General features: G+C 44.2%; 1 protein-coding gene across 1 annotated transcript; it reads right to left on the bottom strand.

The window, feature by feature from the left end:
* Window positions 1-384: 384 nt before the first annotated feature.
* Window positions 385-20,363, bottom strand: LOC306738912 (uncharacterized protein; the record flags this gene model as incomplete). The annotated part of the gene is made up of 27 exons (XM_079220840.1): window positions 385-796; window positions 889-961; window positions 1,045-1,252; window positions 1,331-1,478; window positions 1,563-1,759; window positions 1,856-1,998; window positions 2,519-2,684; window positions 3,544-3,732; window positions 3,821-3,959; window positions 7,868-8,275; window positions 8,362-8,434; window positions 9,058-9,265; window positions 9,344-9,491; window positions 10,458-10,654; window positions 10,755-10,897; window positions 11,211-11,376; window positions 11,539-11,727; window positions 11,816-11,948; window positions 14,523-14,921; window positions 15,252-15,324; window positions 16,772-16,991; window positions 17,081-17,216; window positions 17,746-17,942; window positions 18,026-18,168; window positions 18,268-18,433; window positions 19,182-19,370; window positions 20,232-20,363. 27 exons carry the CDS (start codon window positions 20,361-20,363, stop codon window positions 385-387), a joined length of 4,995 nt encoding a protein of 1,664 aa, XP_079076966.1.
* Between the last annotated feature and the right edge of the window lie 1,679 nt (window positions 20,364-22,042).

The following is a 22,042-nucleotide window of genomic DNA, read 5'->3' as shown; positions in this document are numbered from 1 at the left end:
ATACTTTTACTTGAATATTACCTTTTGTCTAATGTTCCTTTTATTAAACATAAAGCTAACCCCAATTGTTACAATTAGCATTATGCATTATTTCATTAGTTTATGGCCAAAACAAGTTTTGTGAGGCCACATTCAGCTCAATGTTGACATTTGTGTCAAATGTTAAGAAATTCGCTTCAATACGTTTTGTTCGCGTTTAACCTTTAAAAAACAAAATAACTTTTTTCCCTGTTTCAAAGATAATTTCCTCTCCTGCTTGCCAGCACGCTCCTGTATAAACCAGGCGGTCCAGCAGCACCGACAATTACATAACCAAAATTACCTCAAATCATTATTTTCTTCTTTTAAATTGCATTAATATGAATTGATTATATGACTTGCACATCACAGTACGGGCAGGTGAACTTTGATCCTGTCCAGCAGTGCAGTGGGATCCTGGAGGAAAGCTGGAAGCCCGTTCCTGTTGACGTAGCCAGCCAAGCCCACAGCTGCCGCCAGAATCAGAGGCCACTTCAACGACCTCTTGGGTTCGGGGTCACCGCAGGGTCTGGTCTGCATGGGCTGAGCCACTCTCTCCCACTGCGTGAGGATGGCCTGACGGGCTCCCGCCCACTTCCCTGGTCCTCTGAGGCGGTACTGGTACGGCGTGCAGGGGCCGAGCATCACATTCAGTCCCAGCCGGGGATCAGTCAGCAGCAGCCTCTTCAAGCTGGGTCGAACTCCCACCAGCTCCGCGATCTCATCCATGTAGGAGGTATAGTCCACCTGGATGGTGTGTCTCTGGCTGGAGACATACCTGCAAAGGAGGCCACGTTGTGCATTTCAAGATGTGGTGCCTTTTAGATACAAAATTGACAAACGTGAAGTTAAGAAAATCCACACGTCTACCTTTTAGCCATTGCCTTCCGCTTGCACTGGACATCGTTTTGCATGGAAGCGGCCGAGGGAAGCTTGATGCAGCCTGTTCATAATGAGCGCTACGGTGAGTGCATTCTTATATTCAAAGTCTTTATGGAGAAGAAGGAGTTAGTAAGTGCAGATTACCTTTAAAGACTCGCGTGGCCCATCTGGCCTGCATCTCAGAGATGGGCATAATGGCCCCAAGTGGCTGCACGAGGCCGATGATCGCCAGAGTGGAGCGCTCCAACTCTGGAGGAAACACGTACTTGTACAGAGAGGCTTTGTTCTCGGACACCGAGACCACATGTGAGGCCAGGAATGGAAAGGAAAACCTGTAGCCTGTGGCAAACACCTGCAAGACAGGGACTCCTCTCAGTCACGCGCTACAGGCCGACTGCTGTATATTAACCGGCGGTATATTTAAACCTACCACCAGGTCGACGTCTTCCACGACGCTTCCGTCATCAAACTCCACACTAGAGCCCTGGAACCTGCGGATGTTGGGTTTCACCTGGACCGTCCCAGACAGGATGCGGTTGGGAAGCTCGTCGTTCACCGTGGGATGTTGGCTGAACAACCTGAGATCCATATTCACACGGGTAAGCAATACTGCGGCTCATAGTACGGAAGCATGTCACGAAGCTACCTTGTTGCTGCCGTACCTGTGCTTCGGCTTCAAGCTGTACAGGCGGTGATCAAATCTGTCGCTGACCTTTTTCTCTGCCACGCTGCAAATGAATCCAAAGGGAAGGATGCCACGCATAAAAAGGTCCATCCTTGTGACGAGTACATCTCGGGGGAAACCGTTTTTTGCGACTCGATTTATGACCCAGGCTCCCCTCCGAGTGCTCAGATACACCTGCAAATACAGGCCATGAGGAATAAACCATCATGCCAGCACTGTGTCAGAGTGAAGACGTCAAAGTCTCACGATGACCATCTGCCACGGCCCGACCTGCTTGGTGACTCTGCTCAGCTCCACGGCGATGTCTCCTCCAGAGTTCCCGATCCCGATCACGACGACCTTTTTGTTCCTCCACTCATCGGAAGTCTTGTAGTCTCGGCTGTGGAAGAACTTTCCCTTGAAAGTGTCGATTCCTCAGAGGACAGAGTTGTCACAATCAGATCGAATGCATTGCGTAGACTTTCTTTCTTTCTTTAGGACTAATACAGGAATATCTTATCTTATCTATTTCTTTTTGTCCAAAGCCTTGCAAAAAAAAAAATCATAAATTCCTCTGTTCTCCAGATGCAATGAGTTGTTTCTTTCATCCATTGTTATTGGTTAAAAAAAGAAGCTTTTAATGAAATCCCTTGTTCTAGTTTTGTCAATATGTTATTAAACATTTTTCCTAAGAAAGATTGTTTCAGACACTCATCATCAGCAACATCAGATATAAAACATTTTAGAAAACTATGAAAATAGCCACATTTCCAACTTTGAAAATGGGTTATATTTTACTATCTGTGAGTTAAGAGTGGACTATCCCTGTTTGGGTGGAACTGCTCACACATTATTTACATTTCTAAGCCGTGCAAAGGAGTTGCAAGTACTTCATTTCACGGAGTCACATGACAAAATGGCAGGAAGTGAAGAGGTTTATCCTGTAAATGGTACCTGGGAAGTCGTGCAGCGGCAGGTTGGGGTGGCAGTGATGTCCGATGCAGATCATCACAGCGTCAAAAATGTGTTTCTCCTTCACGCCGTCCTTGTTCTCCGTCTCCACGTCCCACTGGCCGGAACGAGAGAAGTCTGACCTCTGCTTCACCTGCAAGACTTTGGTCTGGAACGACATTTAATACATCAAAACAGGAGCATCTACCCACAATGCATTCCTGTGTCTGTCATCTGCTTACGCAACACTTTACATTTCGTCACCTTATACCAACTAATACCAATGTAATCGGGATGCACAAGCTGCCTCTAGACACTGCACAACAGGCATACTGTAATAACGGTCAAATTATGTTATGATTACTAATATTATGTTCAAGTGAGATTTTAGTGAGCAAAAATGCTAACTATATTGCTAGCTTCAAAATGCATTATTAAAAAGCTTGTAAATTTGCCTAAGTCAGATTGTCTTTTGACTTAATTCAATTCAATTCAGTTTATTTTGTATAGCCCAACATCACTAATACAAGTTTGCCTCGGAGGGCTTTACAATCTGTACACATGACATCCCTGTCCCGGGACCTCACATCAGATCAGGAAAAACTCCCCCAATAAAGATAGTAAAAACCCTTTCACAGGGAAAAAAGTGGAAGAAACCTGAGGGAGAGCAACAGAGGAGGATCCCTCTCCCCGGATGGACAGAAGCAATAGATGTCATGTGGCCAGAATGAATAACGTAACGGAGTTACAGCACACTTAAGCAAAATAAAATGGCCGAAGTCACACTCTTCACATAGGCCTTTATACTATAGGGGTAGAATCGCATGATCTGTTCAACTGAGGATGTAGGAGATTTTACTAGAGGTGGCCAGTATCATGAGGAGATGATTTAGGCAAGAAAATCATTTTTGTCAAAAAATTCCGTAGGCCATTATTTTAGGAAGGTGACGATTTGAGAACTGGGTGAAATTGAAGGCATCATTTAAAAAAAGACAGTAATTATCATTTTCGGGGAGCATCCTCCTCACGTTGAAGCGGATGTGCTTGTTGAGCTGGAAGCGGTCGGCGAACATCCGGAAGTAGTCCATGATGAGGGAGTTGTGCATGTAGTTGGGGTAGTGAGCAGGGATGGGGAAGTCACTGAAGCACATCATCTCCTTGGAGGTGTTGATGATGACAGACTGGTAGATGCTGGCTCTGTCTGGCTCTGGATTCTCCTGCAGGAACAGAAACACATTCAACCCTCGCTCTTCAAATGCATTTTACGAGTTAAAGAAAGTCCGACCTGCGTGTGGTGAGACTCGCCTTAAACCTCCACAGACCACCGATGTCGTTGCTGCTCTCGTAGCAGACCGGCTCCAGCCCCTCATCCAGGCAGCACTTGATGCAGGCCAGCCCCGAGCTGCCGCCTCCGATCACCGCCACGCGACGAGTCATCCTGCAGCTGCGGAGGAGGAACCGGGTCAGGCGGGGAAAGGTTGTGTCTGTAAACGATAACATGCATGCATGAGGCTAGGAAGGGTCGTGATGGAACACAGAAGTATTGAACATTGCAGTTATCATCATACCATGTACGTTTTTGAGAAGGAAAAAAAAGTGTGTGGCTTAAGAGGAGAATCTAGAGCCGTGGTTCTCAAACGTCTTTTGTCGAAGGACTCAGAGTCCTTCCTATTGGTATAATGTTTTATTACCTTCATAAACATATTACTGGCCCTGCCGTTTCAGGGGCGAAAATAGACTTCTTCTTCCGTCTTCTTCTTCTTCCCCAAAAAGGCTAGTATCCATTGTCTCAAAAGTCAATATTCGGCTCCGCCCCCTCAGGCGAACAAGAGAACTACAACTCCTTACAGCAGTAGTCAATATATCATGCAGCATGCAGTATTTGTCTAACATTCATTCACACATCAATCATTCTACAGTAATAAAAGTGACCTTCATATGCATACAATTACAAATCCCTCATAATAATATCCCTTATTAATTATCACATTTCATGCATTGCAATGTACACACAAACAACTCATTTTATATAGATGTGCAAGTCACATGTGACAAACTAAGCTTAAAAAACACTACACTATTATGCATTGATAGATGATTAATAATGCATATAAATGTTTTGTAAAGCATAGATAGTCCTCACTTTAGATGAGGTCACAGAACATTCTTAACTAATATTTACCTAACGAGTAGTAACTACCTGAATTATCATGAATTGCAGTATTAAACACGTTTATAAAGTGCATGTCTAAATCATTATATGTATAAATAAATGCATGACTAAATGACATTTAAATACTTTGTTTTTTATCATTTACTAACACTTTATAAATGATCTTATTAAGCGTCTATAAGTCCTTAATACTTCATTTACAAAAGAGGAATCCATCTTTTATAAAGTATGAAAACCCAATCATGAAACGCATAATAGTCAAGCTTATTAATCAAAAATGAAAGATTTATAAATGTGTTTATGAATTGCATACTAATGAGTTAGTAATGAGTGTTCTCACCTTTTTAAAATTATTATTTCGTAGTTAATTTAAAGCTAGCATCCCTCAGTTGTATAACATAAATGATATGCTATACATGTGCTATACGTATTATAATTATAGTTACAATTATAGTGTAAAACTGTGATATTTTCTTATCCCAATACTACAAACAGTTAACAGTCTCAGATCTGTTGCTTTCTTTCAGTGAAGACTCAATGATCCATATAAGTTAATATTTATCTCTTCTTTCAATCTCATGTCCAGAATAAATATATAACTTTTATGAAAGAATGTCAATGTGCAACAGCAGCAGACTCATGAGTGCTCATGAGCGGCTGGAGGCTCTTTGGGTTTTCTTTCACGGCTTTTCTTTATAGTAAAAAGTAAAAAGTCCTCTGTTTATGGAGGAAGACGCTTTTTAACCAATAGAAAACGAGCTTGCTTTTAGGCCTCTGCTCGAAAATCGCATACCCAAACTAAAAAGGGTGTATCTCTGCAACCACTAGGGCTATTTGAATAATTTTGGTGTTATAATGAAAGGTACACATGTGAGATTTTGTTCAGATGTGTACATATCAGTCTATATGTTGCTGGTTAAGAGCAAATGAAGATGACATACAGAAAAAAATGAAATGGTTTCAGGTCCGCCTAGAAATAAATCACTTTCAGGATGATTATTTCTTTGAGATGATGCAACTGTAAGGTCCAACTCTAACCCAGATCATAGCTCAATATGTGAACATTCTCTGTGCAAAGGTCGACTTTGATAAAATAAAGCAGAACAAAGTTAGAGAGGGTTTAGTGCAGAGAACATTCAGACGGGTAATTTGTCTGTGAATGTGACATTAAATACAACATTAATTAAAGTGGAAATGAGCTTTGTGGTGCAACACAACTCCTCTCCTATGAGGTTCATGTTTTTGCACACGGCAGCTGAATCAAAGTTCTGTCAAATTGCACGGATGAAAGATAATAATCATTTAGGTTAAGTATTGCAAAGAACAACTTATAAGATGTAAATACAATATGCAGAATGAAATATCTCAATCTCAAAGCATCAAATCCAATACAGAAAAGTAAACTACGCGTCACCTTGAGCTTTCAAGCCTACGACTATAACCAGAAACCAAAGGTACACCTTTAACATTCACAACTAAATCAACCAAATCCAATTTTCCAATGCAATCCTGCAGATCACTCACCGACTGAGACGCAGAGGCACAACACTTGCGGCTGCAGAGGATCAGATTTTAAAGGAGCAACCTTTGGCACGTGATCACATAATGAGCTGTTATTTTAGTATCTGAGCTTCAACCCTTTCACATTGTGTATTAAGGTCACTGAAGGTAACATCTAGGTCTGGACATTTATTGACCGATGATCTCGTAAAGTTTGAATTGCAAGTGTGTGTGAGAGGAGAGAGTGAGAGTGACACAGTTCAGCTCCACACTTTCCATACTCATGGTCGCCGCCACACCGAGCACATCTCCTCTTCTCGCTGCAGTTTTTGGCGATATGCCCAAACCTCTGGCAATTAAAGCACCTCAGTGGCTTCTGACCCACAATCCTTTGCACAGCAGACGTATGAACAAGGGGTTTTAATACAAGGTGCCATGTTTTGAGGAAATAATGTGTCCTATTTGAATGCATGCATCACGTTGTACTTTGTAAGGGCAGCTGCAGTGTGTAATTAAAGCACATAGAAAGGGTATGCCAGTAGGAACGCAGCTGTTGCAAAATCAAGATGGAGATAAATAATTTGTTGACTAGAGTATGCACTAAAAAGTCAAGGATGCTAAAATGCCTGTGAGTTTCTCACCGAGATGTACAACCGGCCACACTGACCTCTCCATGATAACACACTGGAGGAGCTGTGATCTGAACTGTGCTCTGTCTGGCGCCCCCTGGTGGAGATGCACGGCATTAACTGCTTTTCTTTTGTTTTGGCCTTGTGCCGATGATGTGGAAACATTTGCTTTTGAAGTTGTGTTTCCTGCTGCTGTGGTTTGGCACAATGTCACATGGCAACATGTCATCCCGATCATCACGTTAAGAAGACAGAGACTCCTTTTCCTTTCTCCTCTTCCTCGGGAGCCGGTCGTCTTTCCCCGGCGGAGCTTCCCGGGGTCATAAGACAGTGACCTGCTTGGATGTTTGCTGGTTTTTGAAAACCACACTTTAAATTGACAAACATCACATGTGCACAATTCAAACAGGATACTTTTTATTCACACAACCATGGCCTGTGCATTCGTTTTTGGTTACAATTATATATAAAATACACAGACACACACCCCATTCTGTAGAAATAATCTGGACAATGCTCATTACATATGAATTCATTGAGTAAACATACACATTTATGTTAATACAAAGAACTGGTAATGAAACCAAACCATTAAAATGAAGCACTATTGCCTTTCAGCCATGCTTACCTTCATGTTTAGGTATTGCAAATGAAGCCATAATACATATTTGAAAAAGTGTAAACTTATTTTCTTATTTCAATTACTTTTTCTCCCATAATACATTGAATGCAAATTAACAACTACATAACATGCTGATATTGATCCTTTTTCACTCAATAAATCCAACTGCATCAGCCTTTTTGAGAGGTATGTAATCATGTTCTCAGTCATGATTTAATATCAGGGAGAGATTATACAGCGAGAAAAGGACAGTATGTAGTTGGAGATTGTACAAGTATCAATAAAAGATGTAGATTACGTGGCAATATATCAAACAAAGTATGCTTTGCTAAGAAGTTAGAGAACCCAGATCATTTTTGGAGTCGGGGTAGTCGTATAAAAACTGCACACATCTATGATACGTGTGTTAAAAGATGAACGCTCATCACAGTGCGGGCAGGTGAACTTTGATCCTGTCCAGCAGTGCAGTGGGATCCTGGAGGAAAGCTGGAAGCCCGTTCCTGTTGACGTAGCCAGCCAAGCCCACAGCAGCCGCCAGAATCAGAGGCCACTTCAACGACCTCTTGGGTTCGGGGTCACCGCAGGGTCTGGTCTGCATGGGCTGAGCCACTCTCTCCCACTGCGTGAGGATGGCCTGACGGGCTCCCGCCCACTTCCCTGGTCCTCTGAGGCGGTACTGGCACGGCGTGCAGGGGCCGAGCATCACATTCAGTCCCAGCCGGGGATCAGTCAGCAGCAGCCTCTTCAAGCTGGGTCGAACTCCCACCAGCTGCGCGATCTCATCCATGTAGGGGATATAGTCCACCTGGATGGTGTGTCTCTGGCTGGAGACATACCTGCAAAGGAGGCCACGTTGTGCATTTCAACATTTTTGTGCCTTTTAGATCCAAAACGTGCAAGAAATCAAAATCTACTGCAGTACCTTTTAGCCATTGTCTCCTGCTTGCACTGGACATCTTTTTGCATGCACGCCGTTGAGGGAAGCTTGATGCAGCCTGTTTGAAAGGAGACATTGTGAAACAGTGCTTTGCCCTCTGAAAGAAAAACTAAACCCCCAAAATGTGTCAGTGTGGCCTCATCAACTGATGGAAAAACAGTCTGATTTGTGAAGTCCTGAATTATGTTGCGTTAATGAACATCTTAAGTCAAGTCTGAATGTCTGGATGTAACTAATGTTGCCGGATTAATCAGAAAGTTGTCTTCTCTCTTGTCCTCTTCTTTGTCCTTTAGAGTTTGGCCAATTGGCAAACAAGTGACTTCATATCAGATTCCCGTGTTTTATGTAGAGAACCTTGTGCAGAGTGTTGCGAAAAAGTGCCACATTGAATTGCATATCGGGTGCAAAGCAGAAAATGTGTTTTGCAGACTTGAGCCAAGGTTTTGCTCTCTAAGTGTCTCAATATGTGTGCTTTGTAACATAAACCAAGCCCAGCAGTGCATGTGGTGCCTTTGAATGTTCTGCAACTGTAGCATGGACGCATGGTGAGATTAGAACACTAGTTGGCTGACTGGCTTAGCCGCTAAATGAGTAAAATACAACTTCATTCTTCATCAACACACTCATGTCACAGCGTAGGAAAGCACATTGCTGTAAATAAAAGATTGCAGCCTGTATTACCTTTGAAGACTCGCGTGGCCCACCTGGCCTGCATCTCAGAGATGGGCATAATGGCCCCCAGTGGCTGCACGAGGCCGATGATCGCCAGAGTGGAGCGCTCCAACTCTGGAGGAAACACGTACTTGTACAAAGAAGCTTTGTTCTCGGACACCGAGACCACATGTGAGGCCAGGAATGGAAAGGAAAACCTGTAGCCTGTGGCAAACACCTGCAAGACAGGGACTCCTCTCAGTCACGCGCTACAGGCCGACTGCTGTATATTAACTGCCGGTATATTTAAACCTACCACCAGGTCGACGTCTTCCACGACGCTTCCGTCATCAAACTCCACACTGGAGCCCTGAAACCTGCGGATGTTGGGTTTCACCTGAATCGTCCCAGACAGGATGCGGTTGGGAAGCTCGTCGTTCATTGTGGGATGTTGGCTGAACAACCTGAGATCCATATTCACACCGGTTAGTCATGCGACAACAAATTTGATAAGTACGGCAAGCAATCACTTCGAGGAATACTGCAGTAAAGTACTTCTATTTTAGGGGGATACTGTAAAAGTCGGGTTACACGCCGCTACTACCTTCGGTCAGTGTCCCTGTTAGCTCCCCGCTGTAGCCAGCTAGCGCTCCTGCTAGCGCTCCGCTAGCTCTCCGACAACCACGGGCAGAGGGGATGCGGGCAGTAGCAGCAGCTGCGGGGAGCTAGCAGCAGCGGGGAGCTAGCACCAGCGCTAGCTAGCGCTGCTGCTAGCTTGCTACAGCGGGGACACCCACCGGAGGTAGAAGCGGCTTGTAACCCGATTTTTACGGTAATCATGATAGCATCATGGAGTTAAGTTAAATTAAGGAATACAACAGTTTCTTTTGTGCCTACATTTGTTTAAATTTAGGCAAATTGGCCCCATTCCAAACATCCCGAATTAGCCGTTAGTCGTTCCCATTTGCAGTGAATCACTGGATGTGCAGACCGTTGGAATACTTTGACACTGAAGACTACCTAAAAGTCCTGGAGTTACAGCGAGGGTCTTTCCTCTACGATGTCTAGGACTCTGAAATTGCACACTATGCACTACGTACTCAAAGTGCGTACCATCGCTCAACATACCTTTTGTGTGGATAAGCAGCAGAGTGTGTTCAGCGTTTGCATACTGTAATATTTCACCGCAAAATCGGATGCAATTTGCGGACTATTGGTTTCACACTGAAGTCTCGGGCATATGAAAAAGAGTCTCACGTCTTGTTTTTAGCGCATTAGATGCATGTTAGGGTGCATCAAGTGTTTATGTGTGACTGACATAAACGCCCATTTGAAGCATGTGGCGGTCATCGCCTTCAACCTCACAATTTGAAACAATCTGCTTTGGTTATTTATAAATTAAAATTGTGAAAAAAAAGTAAATACAGTACCTGTGCTTTGGCTTAAGATTGTACAGGGCGTGATCAAATCTTTGGTTGATCTGTCTCTCTCCGATACCAGAGAAAAGATTAAAGGGAAGGATGCTCTGCAGAGAATCCAAGAGCCGGTTGAATTGCAAATCCAATGGTAACCCGTTGTACCAGACCCGGTTCAGAATCCAGGCTCCTCTCCGAGTGCTCAGATAAAGCTGGGGAAGAGAACATCAATAGTTTGAATTCATGGCCATCTCGGACACGGTGGATGTGTTCAACGCGTTGTCCCTATTGGTCACGTGACTCATCACCGACCTGCTTGGTGACTCTGCTCAGCTCCACGGCGATGTCTCCTCCAGAGTTCCCTATCCCGATCACGACGACCTTTTTGTTCCTCCACTCATCGGAAGTCTTGTAGTCTCGGCTGTGGAAGAACTTTCCCTTGAAAGTGTCGATTCCTGGAGAAGACGATGGAAAAAAAAAAGAGTCATTGTACTTTTGCTTAAAGACTGTATTTTACTTTAAGAATGTAATCTGTACTTGAAGTAGACTTTGCAGCTTTGCCTTTAGAACATAATCTAGGCCAAGGTTGAGCCCATTATGCTGCACCTACTCTCTATAGGTGCTGCTGCTGCTGTCTGTTAATACAGTACTACATAATCACAGGGTTGCCATTAGATTAGGTTTTTTCCTCTTCATATTGCCGTAGCGCTATCGGCACTGCTTCTCCTCGAGCAAACCGAGCGTTATTCACGGCCCATTAGTTGGTACCTGGGAAGTCGTGCAGCGGCAGGTTGGGGTGGCAGTGATGTCCGACACAGATCATCACAGCGTCAAAAATGTGTTTCTCCTTTTTGCCGTCCATGTTCTCCGTCTCCACGTCCCACTGGCCGGAACGAGAGAAGTCTGACCTCTGCTTCACCTGCAAGACTTTGGTCTGGAACGACAGAGAGGCACGATCAAATAAGCACAAAGAGCTAACGCAGACTTTTACATCAGGGGAGGATGAACAATAGTTTACATTTGAAGCTAAGGGGAGAATGTTGCATGCTTTTCAGGTGCAGAGGAATCAAAAAAGCAGAGACTGAAGCGTCCTCACGTTGAAGCGGATGTGCTTGATGAGCTGGAAGCGGTCGGCGAACATCCGGAAGTAGTCCATGATGAGGGAGTTGTGCATGTAGTTGGGGTAGTGAGCAGGGATGGGGAAGTCACTGAAGCACATCATCTCCTTGGAGGTGTTGATGATGACAGACTGGTAGATGCTGGCTCTGTCTGGCTCTGGATTCTCCTGCAGGAACAGAAACACATTCAACCCTCGCTCTCCAAATGCATTTTACGAGTTAAAGAAAGTCCGACCTGCGTGTGGTGAGACTCGCCTTAAACCTCCACAGACCACCGATGTCGTTGCTGCTCTCGTAGCAGACCGGCTCCAGCCCCTCATCCAGGCAGCACTTGATGCAGGCCAGCCCCGAGCTGCCGCCTCCAATCACCGCCACGCGACGAGTCATCCTGCAGCCGCGGAGGAGGAAAATGTTGTGTCTGTAAACGATAACATGCATTCACGGGGCTGCACACAACAGGAAGTGGAATTTGTTTTCCCTACACTGTAAAACCTTTTAATGTAAAATTACAGTAATTTACAGGAGAAACTGCTGCCAGTAAGTTACTGTCAAATGTACATCATCTCTACTGTATCAATAGAATACAGCAAGCTGCTGTAATAATTCCAAATTACAGTAATTTACTGGTAGCAGTTTCTCCTGTAAATTACTGTAATTTTACATTAAAAAGTTTTGATCTTAATCTGGTAAAACTAAAGTGATTCACGTATTAATACGGAAGACATTACAATTCAAATAGAAAATGACGAGATTGACATTATACTGTATTAGCACAATACAGTAGGTTACTGTTAGAATTTCACTGTAAATTTACATCAAAGTCTTACAGTGTACTTAAGCGGGTTGATAAGGATTCAATTAATTTGCATAGCCCAAAATCACAAAAACACATGTTTAAAAGGGCTTTACAGTCTCATACAGCAAAATATCATAATAAAATGACATCATAGTCAATCCATACGACACAAATGATACGTATAATGAGATAAGTAATAGCAGTAATAATAGCAGAATGGAATGGAATGACGACAGTGGATATACTATATTAATAATGGCAATACAATTATAATAAAAGCAGTTATAGTAATAACAATGTGACCTTTGCTATTACAGCTTTCAGTATCATAAAACCCACAACACAGTACAAACATGTGAAACATGTAAATAAGAGGTTTTGTTTTGATGATGGAAAAACATACATGAAATAAAATGATTTATTTGAGCTTTTTCTTAATATTTAATTAACTGTGGCTTTATTGCTATCCCCCCAAAAAAACTAATAAACGCGATTCAAGCGTAAAGAAACGTTCACCCCTGATCCAGGGAGTGACGTCACGTGTTTACATATCGTCGACGGGGAAAAGTTGTTTATATTATAACTGTACGGCAACTTCTACCGTAACTCCGATGTTCTAATTCCGTTACGGTCTAGCTGTCGTGCATTGGTATTTTTTTCCGGATTTCCGTGAGCCTGAACGCAGCGTAAACAACAACTAAACTTTGTTGTTCAGTGGGAACAACAACAACAACAACAACAACAACAACAACAACAACAACAACTCGTTTAACGGGACCGGAAACACGAAGGCGCTCGCGAGGTTCTGTTCCCTTCTTACCTTTTGATGAACGGGAGAAGAAAAATGACTTGTTGTCTTTCTTGTGCTGCACGTAGCCTCTGAAGGGGGCGGAGAGAGAGAGAGAGAGAGAGAGAGAGAGTGTGTGAGAGAGAGAGTGTGTGTGTGAGAGAGAGAGAGAGAGAGACAGTGTGAGAGAGAGAGACAGAGAGAGAGTGTGAGAGAGAGAGAGAGAGAGAGTGTGTGTGTGAGAGAGAGAGAGAGAGACAGTGTGAGAGAGAGAGACAGAGAGAGAGTGTGAGAGAGAGAGAGAGAGAGAGAGTGTGTGTGTGAGAGAGAGAGAGAGAGAGAGTGTGTGAGAGAGAGAGAGAGAGAGTGTGTGTGAGAGAGAGAGAGAAAGAGAGTGTGTGAGAGAGAGAGAGAGTGTGTGAGAGAGAGAGAGAGAGAGAGAGAGAGAGAGAGAGACAGTGTGAGAGTGTGAGAGAGAGAACGTGTGTGTGATACTCATTAATCATTTTATTGTGCCAAAGAAACACAACTGTTTTCATTTCTTTTAACTTATTTACTGTAATGTTGCTATCTTACTGCTTTGCCAGTATTGTCTTTTTTTTTTATTCATGCCGATAAAGCTATTTGAATTGAATTGAGAGAGCGAGTGAGAGGGAGAGAGAGAGGCACACACCTTAAAGTGACCTTTGACCCGCCGCTGAAACTGGTGCAAAGCAGCAGACTGCATGAAAACGACTCAGTACACAGGCCGATGTAATTATTAACCAGAAATAGATTAGAGACAGACAGACAGACGAATAGATGCTGAAGGTTATTGAGGTGAAATGCAGCATTCATTCTCTCACCATGAATGCGTGAGAGAGTTACCTCCGGCTCCACTCAAGAACAGAACGTAAACACCACTTGTGTTAACCACAGACTTTATTTCAGCGAAACAAAAAACACAACAACAACAAAAAACACATTGAATTCGAGACAAAAATGCTGACTTGTTCCTGCAGCATGCTTTATGTCTTCACAGAAACGTAGTACTGCTGATTAAAGAAATGCTAAAACATGCATCGCAGACTATTCAAAAACTTCACCTTTGGCATCTGGCTAAACACACCCTTTATTCAAAGATTATAGAGACGAGAACAATCCAAATATGACATCTGACATTTTAAAACTCTGCTAAAAGAGAGCCTCAAATGTAAAAGTTAAAACCAGAGGAATTACATTCAGTACGTTGTTTGCTGCACAGACTTCACCAAAGCTGCCATGTTTATTTTTAAGACTTTATTTCTCATTACAATTGTCAAATGAGCACAGTCTAAAAACATGCTGTTCCTCCAGCAGTCTGCGTTACGTCCGTCTCCATCATTAATGTGCCGTCTCACTGAAAAGGAGCTGTGAAGATGGCCGGAGGAGAGAAGACGGAGGACAGAGTCTGTCTATTGTAGCAGAAGCAGCACAGCAGCGCTGCAGCTGAAACCAACACAATGGTGCCGCGTCTAGAAGGAGATCTGGCCTCTGGTTCCGGGACCACTCGGGTCCTGAAAGGCTGATACACCCGCTCCCACTGGGTGAGGATGGCCTGACGGGCTCCGGCCCACTGGCCCGGTCCGGTCAGGCGGTACTGGTACGAGGTGCAGGGACTCAGCAGAACCTGCACAGCCAGTCTGGGGTCCGTCAGCAAGAGCCACAGGATATTCGGTCGAACCCCAACCCGCTCTGCCAGAGAGTCCATGTAAGGGATGTAGTTCACTTGGAGGGGGTTACGCTCTGAGCAGGCGTATCTAACACGGGTAAACAAACACAAACAAAGCATTAGAAACACATTCAAAACTTTGAGACATTTCAAAGTTCCAGTGTGTACGATTTGGCGCCATCTAGCGGTGAGATCGCAGATTTCCACCGACTGTGTCGGAGAACTACCCCGCGTAAAAATGTGAATGCTTGTTTGTCCGCTCTGGGCTACTGTAGAAACATGGCGGCCGGCTCTGTGAAGAAAACCCGCTCAATATGTATTTATGAGGCAAATTTTAACGTAACGAAAACAAGTGAAATGGATTATTTGTGATAATATCAACATCTGAATGTGGCTACAATTCAAACTTATTTCTTACCTCTGATGCATAGCTACTGTGTCTTTTTCAATTTCCATCATCATGGTCTCTTCTGAGGGGAGGGTCGTTAAGCCTGGATGAAAAAATACACACACAAATACATTATTTGATCAGTTATCTCTATTTGGAGTCTTGGAGACTGCAGGCCCTCTTTAACAGGTTAAAAAAAAAGCTTCAGAAAAACTCTCATTTTCCTGCAGGAGATTCTGAAAGTTCGCCCCGCTCAGTCCTGGTTCTGCCCCGCCAGAGTCTGAGCTGAAGGACTTTTGGGTTAACTTTCCAGAATGATGGGAATCACATTTGATTACAGACACTAAGCATATAAATGGCCAATCTCCTCGCTATGAGTGTTGAGGTCATATAGGAGTGGGGACAAGGACTTGTACAAAATGCAGGTTTAGCGAGGCGGTGAGAGATGCTAAACGACTGTACTCTGATGAACTGCAACAACAGCAATCAGCAAATGACTCTGCTTCTGTCTGGAGAGGTCTCAGGCAGATCACCAACTACAAGCCGAAAACACCCAACGCCATGAATGATCTCCGCCTGGCAGATGAGCTGAACGAGTTCCCCCAAGGCTGCGTTCTTTCCCCTCTGCTCTTCTCGCTGTACACCAACAGCTGCACCTCCAGTCACCAGTCCGTCAAGCTCCTGAAGTTCGCAGATGACACCACCCTCATTGGACTCATCTCTGGTGGGGACGAGTCTGCCTACAGGTGGGAGACTGACCACCTGGTGACCTGGTGCAGCCAGAACAACCTGGAGCTCAACGCTCTGCAGACATTGGAGATGGTTGTGGACTTCAGAAAGAACGCAGCCCCACCCGCCCCTCTCATCCTGTGTGACTCCCCCGTCGACGCTGTGGAGTCCTTCCGCTTCCTGGGCTCCATCCTAACCCAGGACCTCAAGTGGCAGCTGAACATCAGCTCCATCGCCAAGAAGGCCCAGCAGAGGATGTTCTTCCTGAGGCAGCTGAAGAAATTCAACCTGCCAAAGAAAATTATGGTGCAATTCCACACTGCCATCGTTGAGTCCATCCTCTGCTCCTCCATCACCGTCTGGCACACCGCAGCCACTGCCAAGGACAAGGCCAGGCTGCAGGGCATCATCCGCTCTGCTGAGAGGGTGATCGGCTGCAATCTACTGTCCCTCCAGGACTTGTTCGCTTCCAGAACTCTGAAGCGAGCTAGAAAGATTGTGGCTGACCCCTCTCACCCTGGACACAAACTGTTTGAGTCCCTTCCCTCTGGCAGGAGGTTGAGGTCCATCAGGACCAAGACCTCACGACACACTAACAGCTTTTTCCCGTCGGCAGTCAGGCTCATCAACAGAGCCCGGGTCCCATGTCTCATGTCTAATGCATGCACCTTCCGCCAAGAAAAAATCCTTGTTTGTGTAAACATTCCTGGCAAATAAACGGATTCTGATTCTGATAGAGGTGTTTGTGTGACATTGGGTCTGTCTAAAGGTTCTCCGTCGTAACATTATCATTGTTTCATCAGCTTAATACGGCGCTTTACCTCTAAACACCCTCGTGGCCCAGCGGGCCTGCATCTCGGCCAGCGGGTTGACCGCCCCGAGGGCGTGGATGAAGCCCACCACCGCCAGGGTCGGCTTGGTCAGTGCAGGAGGGAACACATGCTCGTAGAGACGCAGCCTGTAACCGCATTTAGCCTGCAGAGCCGCCGGCAGGAAGGGGAAGCTGTAGTTGAAGCCGGTGGCAAACACCACTACGTCCACCTGTGTGACACACACACAATTTAATTAAAGACGAGAGCAGTGTTTCATTTATCAGGGATTCACAAGGAAACCAAGAACCGTGTACACACCTTGTCTATGGTGCTCCCGTCCACGAAGGCCACACTGGACCCGCAGAACTCCTTCACGTTTGGTTTCATCTGAACTCGACCTGAGATGATCCGAGCGGGCAGGTCGTCGTTCACAAGAGGGATCTGAGCAAAGAAACTGCCAGCAGAGCCGCTTTAGGGAACTAGTCTCAGAGGCACGATGACACACAGTGTGTACACTCACATATACTGACCCCGAGGAAGGGAAGACTGAATTTTAAACACTTTGCACATATGACCAGTCTTCTAGCACCATTATCAGGCCAATTGTTTAACTGTAGCACAACATATATGTGAAGAAACATTTATAAAATGGATGCATAAGACAATGGAAATATTACATTTTTGTAAGACACTTCTTTCTGTCTTTCAATCATTTTATTTTCAGTTTTTACAGGTTACACGTTACCTCAAACTAGACAAGAAAAAATATATACAAAAATGAATACAAAACACAGCATAACGACCAACTAAACAAACAATCCGACACTTCTAAGCTCTCATCTGATGCCACCTGCAGGACCCAACAGGTCCATCATGTTGTACACTGCCAACACGTTCACATTATGGGGTGTCGTGAACATTACTGTGAGAAGCACTGCTAGATCGTTGATCGATTATTTTGAAGCATCAAAAGTCCAAATTACCCATGTTTTGGTTTCAGACCATATAGCCTGTGGTCGAATGCGTCGTCCAGCTTCTTCTCCACCGCCCTGCTGATCCACGAGAGGAAGAGCTTCTGCATCATCGCATTCAGTCGAGACGTCCCAACCAGGTCAACCGGGAGCCCCCCCTGTCCCACCCGGCTGACGACCCACGCCCCGCTCCTGGTGCTGAGGTACACCTGCAGGTCATCAGGTCAGCAGTTATTTCATATGAAACAGCAACGCTGGATTTGAACTAAAAGACACAGAACCAACCGTATACCTTCTCCGCAACTCGACTGATGTCCACAGCGATGTCGCCTCCAGAGTTCCCGATCCCGATCACCAGCACCCTCTTCCCCTGCAGACCCTCGGCGTTGCGATAATCCCAGCTGTGGAAGTGTCTGCCTTCAAAGTTCTCGATACCTGAGATGGAGTACGAAGAGAGAAACATGCATTCATGTAGCCGTGTGCAGCCCATGGAAGAGCTGCAGCAGCTGCAGGGTGTGTGAGGACTCCCGGTACCTGGGAAGTCTCCGAGAGGCAGGTGGGGTCGGGTGAAGTGTCCGGTACAAACCATCACCGCATCAAAAACACCGGTGTCCCGCTGCCCGTCTCTCCTCTCCGTCTCCACCTCCCACCGGCCGGTCGCTGCAAAATCGGCGGTCTGCCTCACACTGACCACGGACGTCTGAAACACACACACACACACACACACACACACACACACACACACACACACACACACACACACACACACACACACACTGAAAATTCTGCATTGATATCAGTATTCATCTGTTACACTCATGGGTACCACTTTACTTTAAGTCCCTTTTCTTTAGTACTTATACAAACATGTAATGCGAATAGTTTATAACACACTCTGTATTTATGCACAGCTATGGGGACATTTTCAGTGTTTATTATTGTACAGTGTTTGTCAGCAATTATGTTTCTGATGGAGACATAGATCATATAATTTATATACGTGTGTATTACTATATGTTCATTTATTACTGTATCTGTTTATATACATCAGCCTCCACTTATGGGTGTTCACAGCAGGAGTTATAGTTTTTAACATCTGCTTATAACTACAATATAGTCTGTTGTAAATTATGTATTCAATGTTCATGTACGGCTTATGAAGATAAATAAAGGGGCTTAAACCTAATTTCCCATGTTTCTGTGTCCAAGTGACGAATGGGGACAACATTAGGTCGTTTCCATAAAGTTGTCAGACACTTATAATAACAATCGGAGCATATCGATGGTAAAAACAAACATTTTCCTTGAAGATTCTCCATCATTTCTGGTCATCATGAGTCAAAAGATGAATGTGGTTGCTGTGGTTAGCGACCGGTCAAGAGGGCCTATATGTTTAATTCCATACAGTAAAATAAATCTTCGTCTTTGCAAACATAAAGGTCACGGACCTGGAAGCGTACGTGCTGCAGCAGCTGGAAGGCCTGAGCGTAGAGCCGCAGGTACAGCAGCACCTCCGAGTGGTGCATGTGGTTGGGGAGCTCAGCCGGAGCGGGGAAGTCGCTGAGAGACATCATCTCTTTGGAGCTGTTGATGACCATCGACTGGTAGACGTTGGCCCGTCCAGGCTCTGGCTCCTCCTGCAGGAGCACCATATGAACTTAAACTTGACTTAAACTTTTAAAGCATCAACTTTATTACAATGATATATATATATATATATATATATATATATATATATATATATATATATATATATATATATAAAACCCAACCTAAGCATTTAGGAGCAGTGGGCAAAATGCAAAGTAAGGATACCGTTTTTTTATCGTATGAGTATAGAATAAAACGCCACCAAAAGAAATGTTACAACCAACAATCTGCTTGATTTCCTTTTCAAGCAACTTATGCTCAAAGCTTTGTGAAGAATCATTAACAGTGAGAGTAATGATTGATTTGGGTAAAACATGTAAATAAAGGATACCACCATGAAACCTCCCTAGTTGAACACTTACCTTTTTTTGTGTTAAAAGTTTATATGTCACCTTTAAATATGCAAATAAAGCGTTATGTAAGGTAGCTTTTAGTTAATTTTGGTGAAATCTAAAGACACAAATAGACAAAGTGAGAAAACATGTTATGGAAGCAAAAGTAGCCCAAAAGTTTTTTTCTGTATTTGTTTTCCATATTTCCATATGTATTGATTTTTACAGTTATCTACCATATTGTGTGATGCTGTATGGTAACTGTTGGAAATGTTATTAATTAAAGTGTCAAACTCCTGAAGACATTGTGTCCTGAAGAGTCCTCTCAGTGAAACTGTGAATGATAACTCTGGTGTGTTTTGTCTTCTTCTTTTAGCATAAATAAGTTTCCTCCAACATCATAAGATCAACTGAGGTTTTATCTCATTTTATTCAAGTATACTCACACACTAAAAGTCAAATGAGTGCGATCGCAGTGCACGGCACACAAATGGTAGAAAAAGCATCGCCGCTCACCTTAAACCTCCAAAGACCTCCGATGTCATGGCTGCTCTCAAAGCAGGTGGGCTCCAGACCTTCGTCCAGACAGGCCTTGATGCTGGTCAGACCAGACACCCCAGCGCCGATCACGGCCACCTTCTGAACCATGCTGCAGAAACTCGGATCTGATAGAGAGAAGAAACGTGTGTGTGGCTTCGCAGTGTGATTTGAAGCAGCTTTATGTTGCGTGTCCTTCACACCCCATTGGGCTCTAATTTGCATGTGAATGATGGGTTCTCAAGTTGCTTGAGTCAATCAAGGGTAATCATATTAATTTAGGTTTGAGACAGAAGAGTGCTGTGGTGGCAAAATTCATCTTACCCCGGTGTTGAGTCTTTTTAAAAGGTGAAATAACGAATAGCATCAAACCAGAACTTGTCTATGAAATCCTTTATTCTTGCAAGAAGAGGCCCAGTTATACAGCGTCTCAGGGAGTCTGCACAGCTCTGAGGATAGAGAAGTCCCACTGAGTTCTATAGGGAGTGACCAGGATGGGGGTTGTATTGGAGCATCAGACAAGAGGAATGCTGGGTAAGACATGCTGATACACACCCTGCCCTTAAGGCTTAAGGTATGAGCCGTCCACATAAGTACTAATTACCCAACAACAGGTAAGGGGGTTGCAGTACACGCCACTGAGCTTTACCAGTCACCCAATGCAGCCAGCGAGTTCCTCGTACCTGGTTTACTGAGTTAGCTGGATGATTTTTAGGATAAGATGAAGCAGGTCAGGCTTTTCGGTTCCACGAAGCAAGTTTAGAAAAATCACCATTGCAACACATCCCAAAACTTGAACTGCTCCAGCGCAGGCTAACTGAAATTCCCTGGATAAGCTGGACAATAAAGGCAGCTCAATCATCAACCGGCTCAGTTTGTATGTTAAAAACCTGACTGATGAACGCTTCTGAGGAGTTTTTAGTCCGCCGGCCCTCTCTCTCCCGGGGAAGTGAAGGTAAGGCCGAGTCCCGGCGCTCAGGTTGGTGCTGCAGCTGCGTTGAAGCTGATATCCTGAGAAAACACCGCTAACTTGTAATTATTGCAGCTTCTGTGTCGTGTGAGTGACAGGTGGAGTAAGTTGTTGAAGCGCAAATGCTTCTCGAGTGCAATCGCAAAGCCGAGCTAAAGATTTACTCCTCTGATGTGAGCGTCTGTGTGTTTAATCTGAGAAAAATCTCCCGTTCAGCGTCCACGGTAAATGCTGTCGTACATGTTTGTAAATTGAAATAGGCACAGTTTATTTTTATTCTTTTCTTAAAAGGCCCCTCTTTATTTTTTGTAAAAGTACATATTGTGGCAGCCAAATCCAATTACATGTCTTCTTGCTTCTTCGCCAGACATTTCTGGATACCGGGGCCCTGTTCCTCGTCCCTGGTTTACTGAGTTAGCTGGATGATTTTCAGGATAAGATGAAGCAGGTCAGGCTTTTCGGTTCCACGAAGCAAGTTTGGAAAAATCACCATAGCAACACATCCAACGCCTTTAACCTGCTCCAGCGCAAACTAACTGAAATTCACTGGATAAACTGGCCACAAGGCAGCTCCCTCCCTCATTGATGAAGGAGCGATATTAGTTATATTATTTTATAGGGAGAGAGTTCTTCCAGATCGCCAAGTTATCAAGTGGTGGAATTTGGTGAATAAGAAGGGCTTCAATTTTATTGGAATTAAATAGAAGAAAAAGACAGTTTTTTTGTCGTAATTCGTAACTGGATCGGCACACACACACAGCGCTTTATTCAAGATTTAAACATATCCAGCCATGTTGGTTGAGCAATAAAACATTTTCAG

This window comes from Taurulus bubalis, assembly GCF_910589615.1.
Source record: "Taurulus bubalis genome assembly, chromosome: 7".
Classification (NCBI taxonomy): Eukaryota; Metazoa; Chordata; class Actinopteri; order Perciformes; family Cottidae; genus Taurulus; species Taurulus bubalis.
This window is presented reverse-complemented; position numbering and strand designations above follow the sequence as displayed.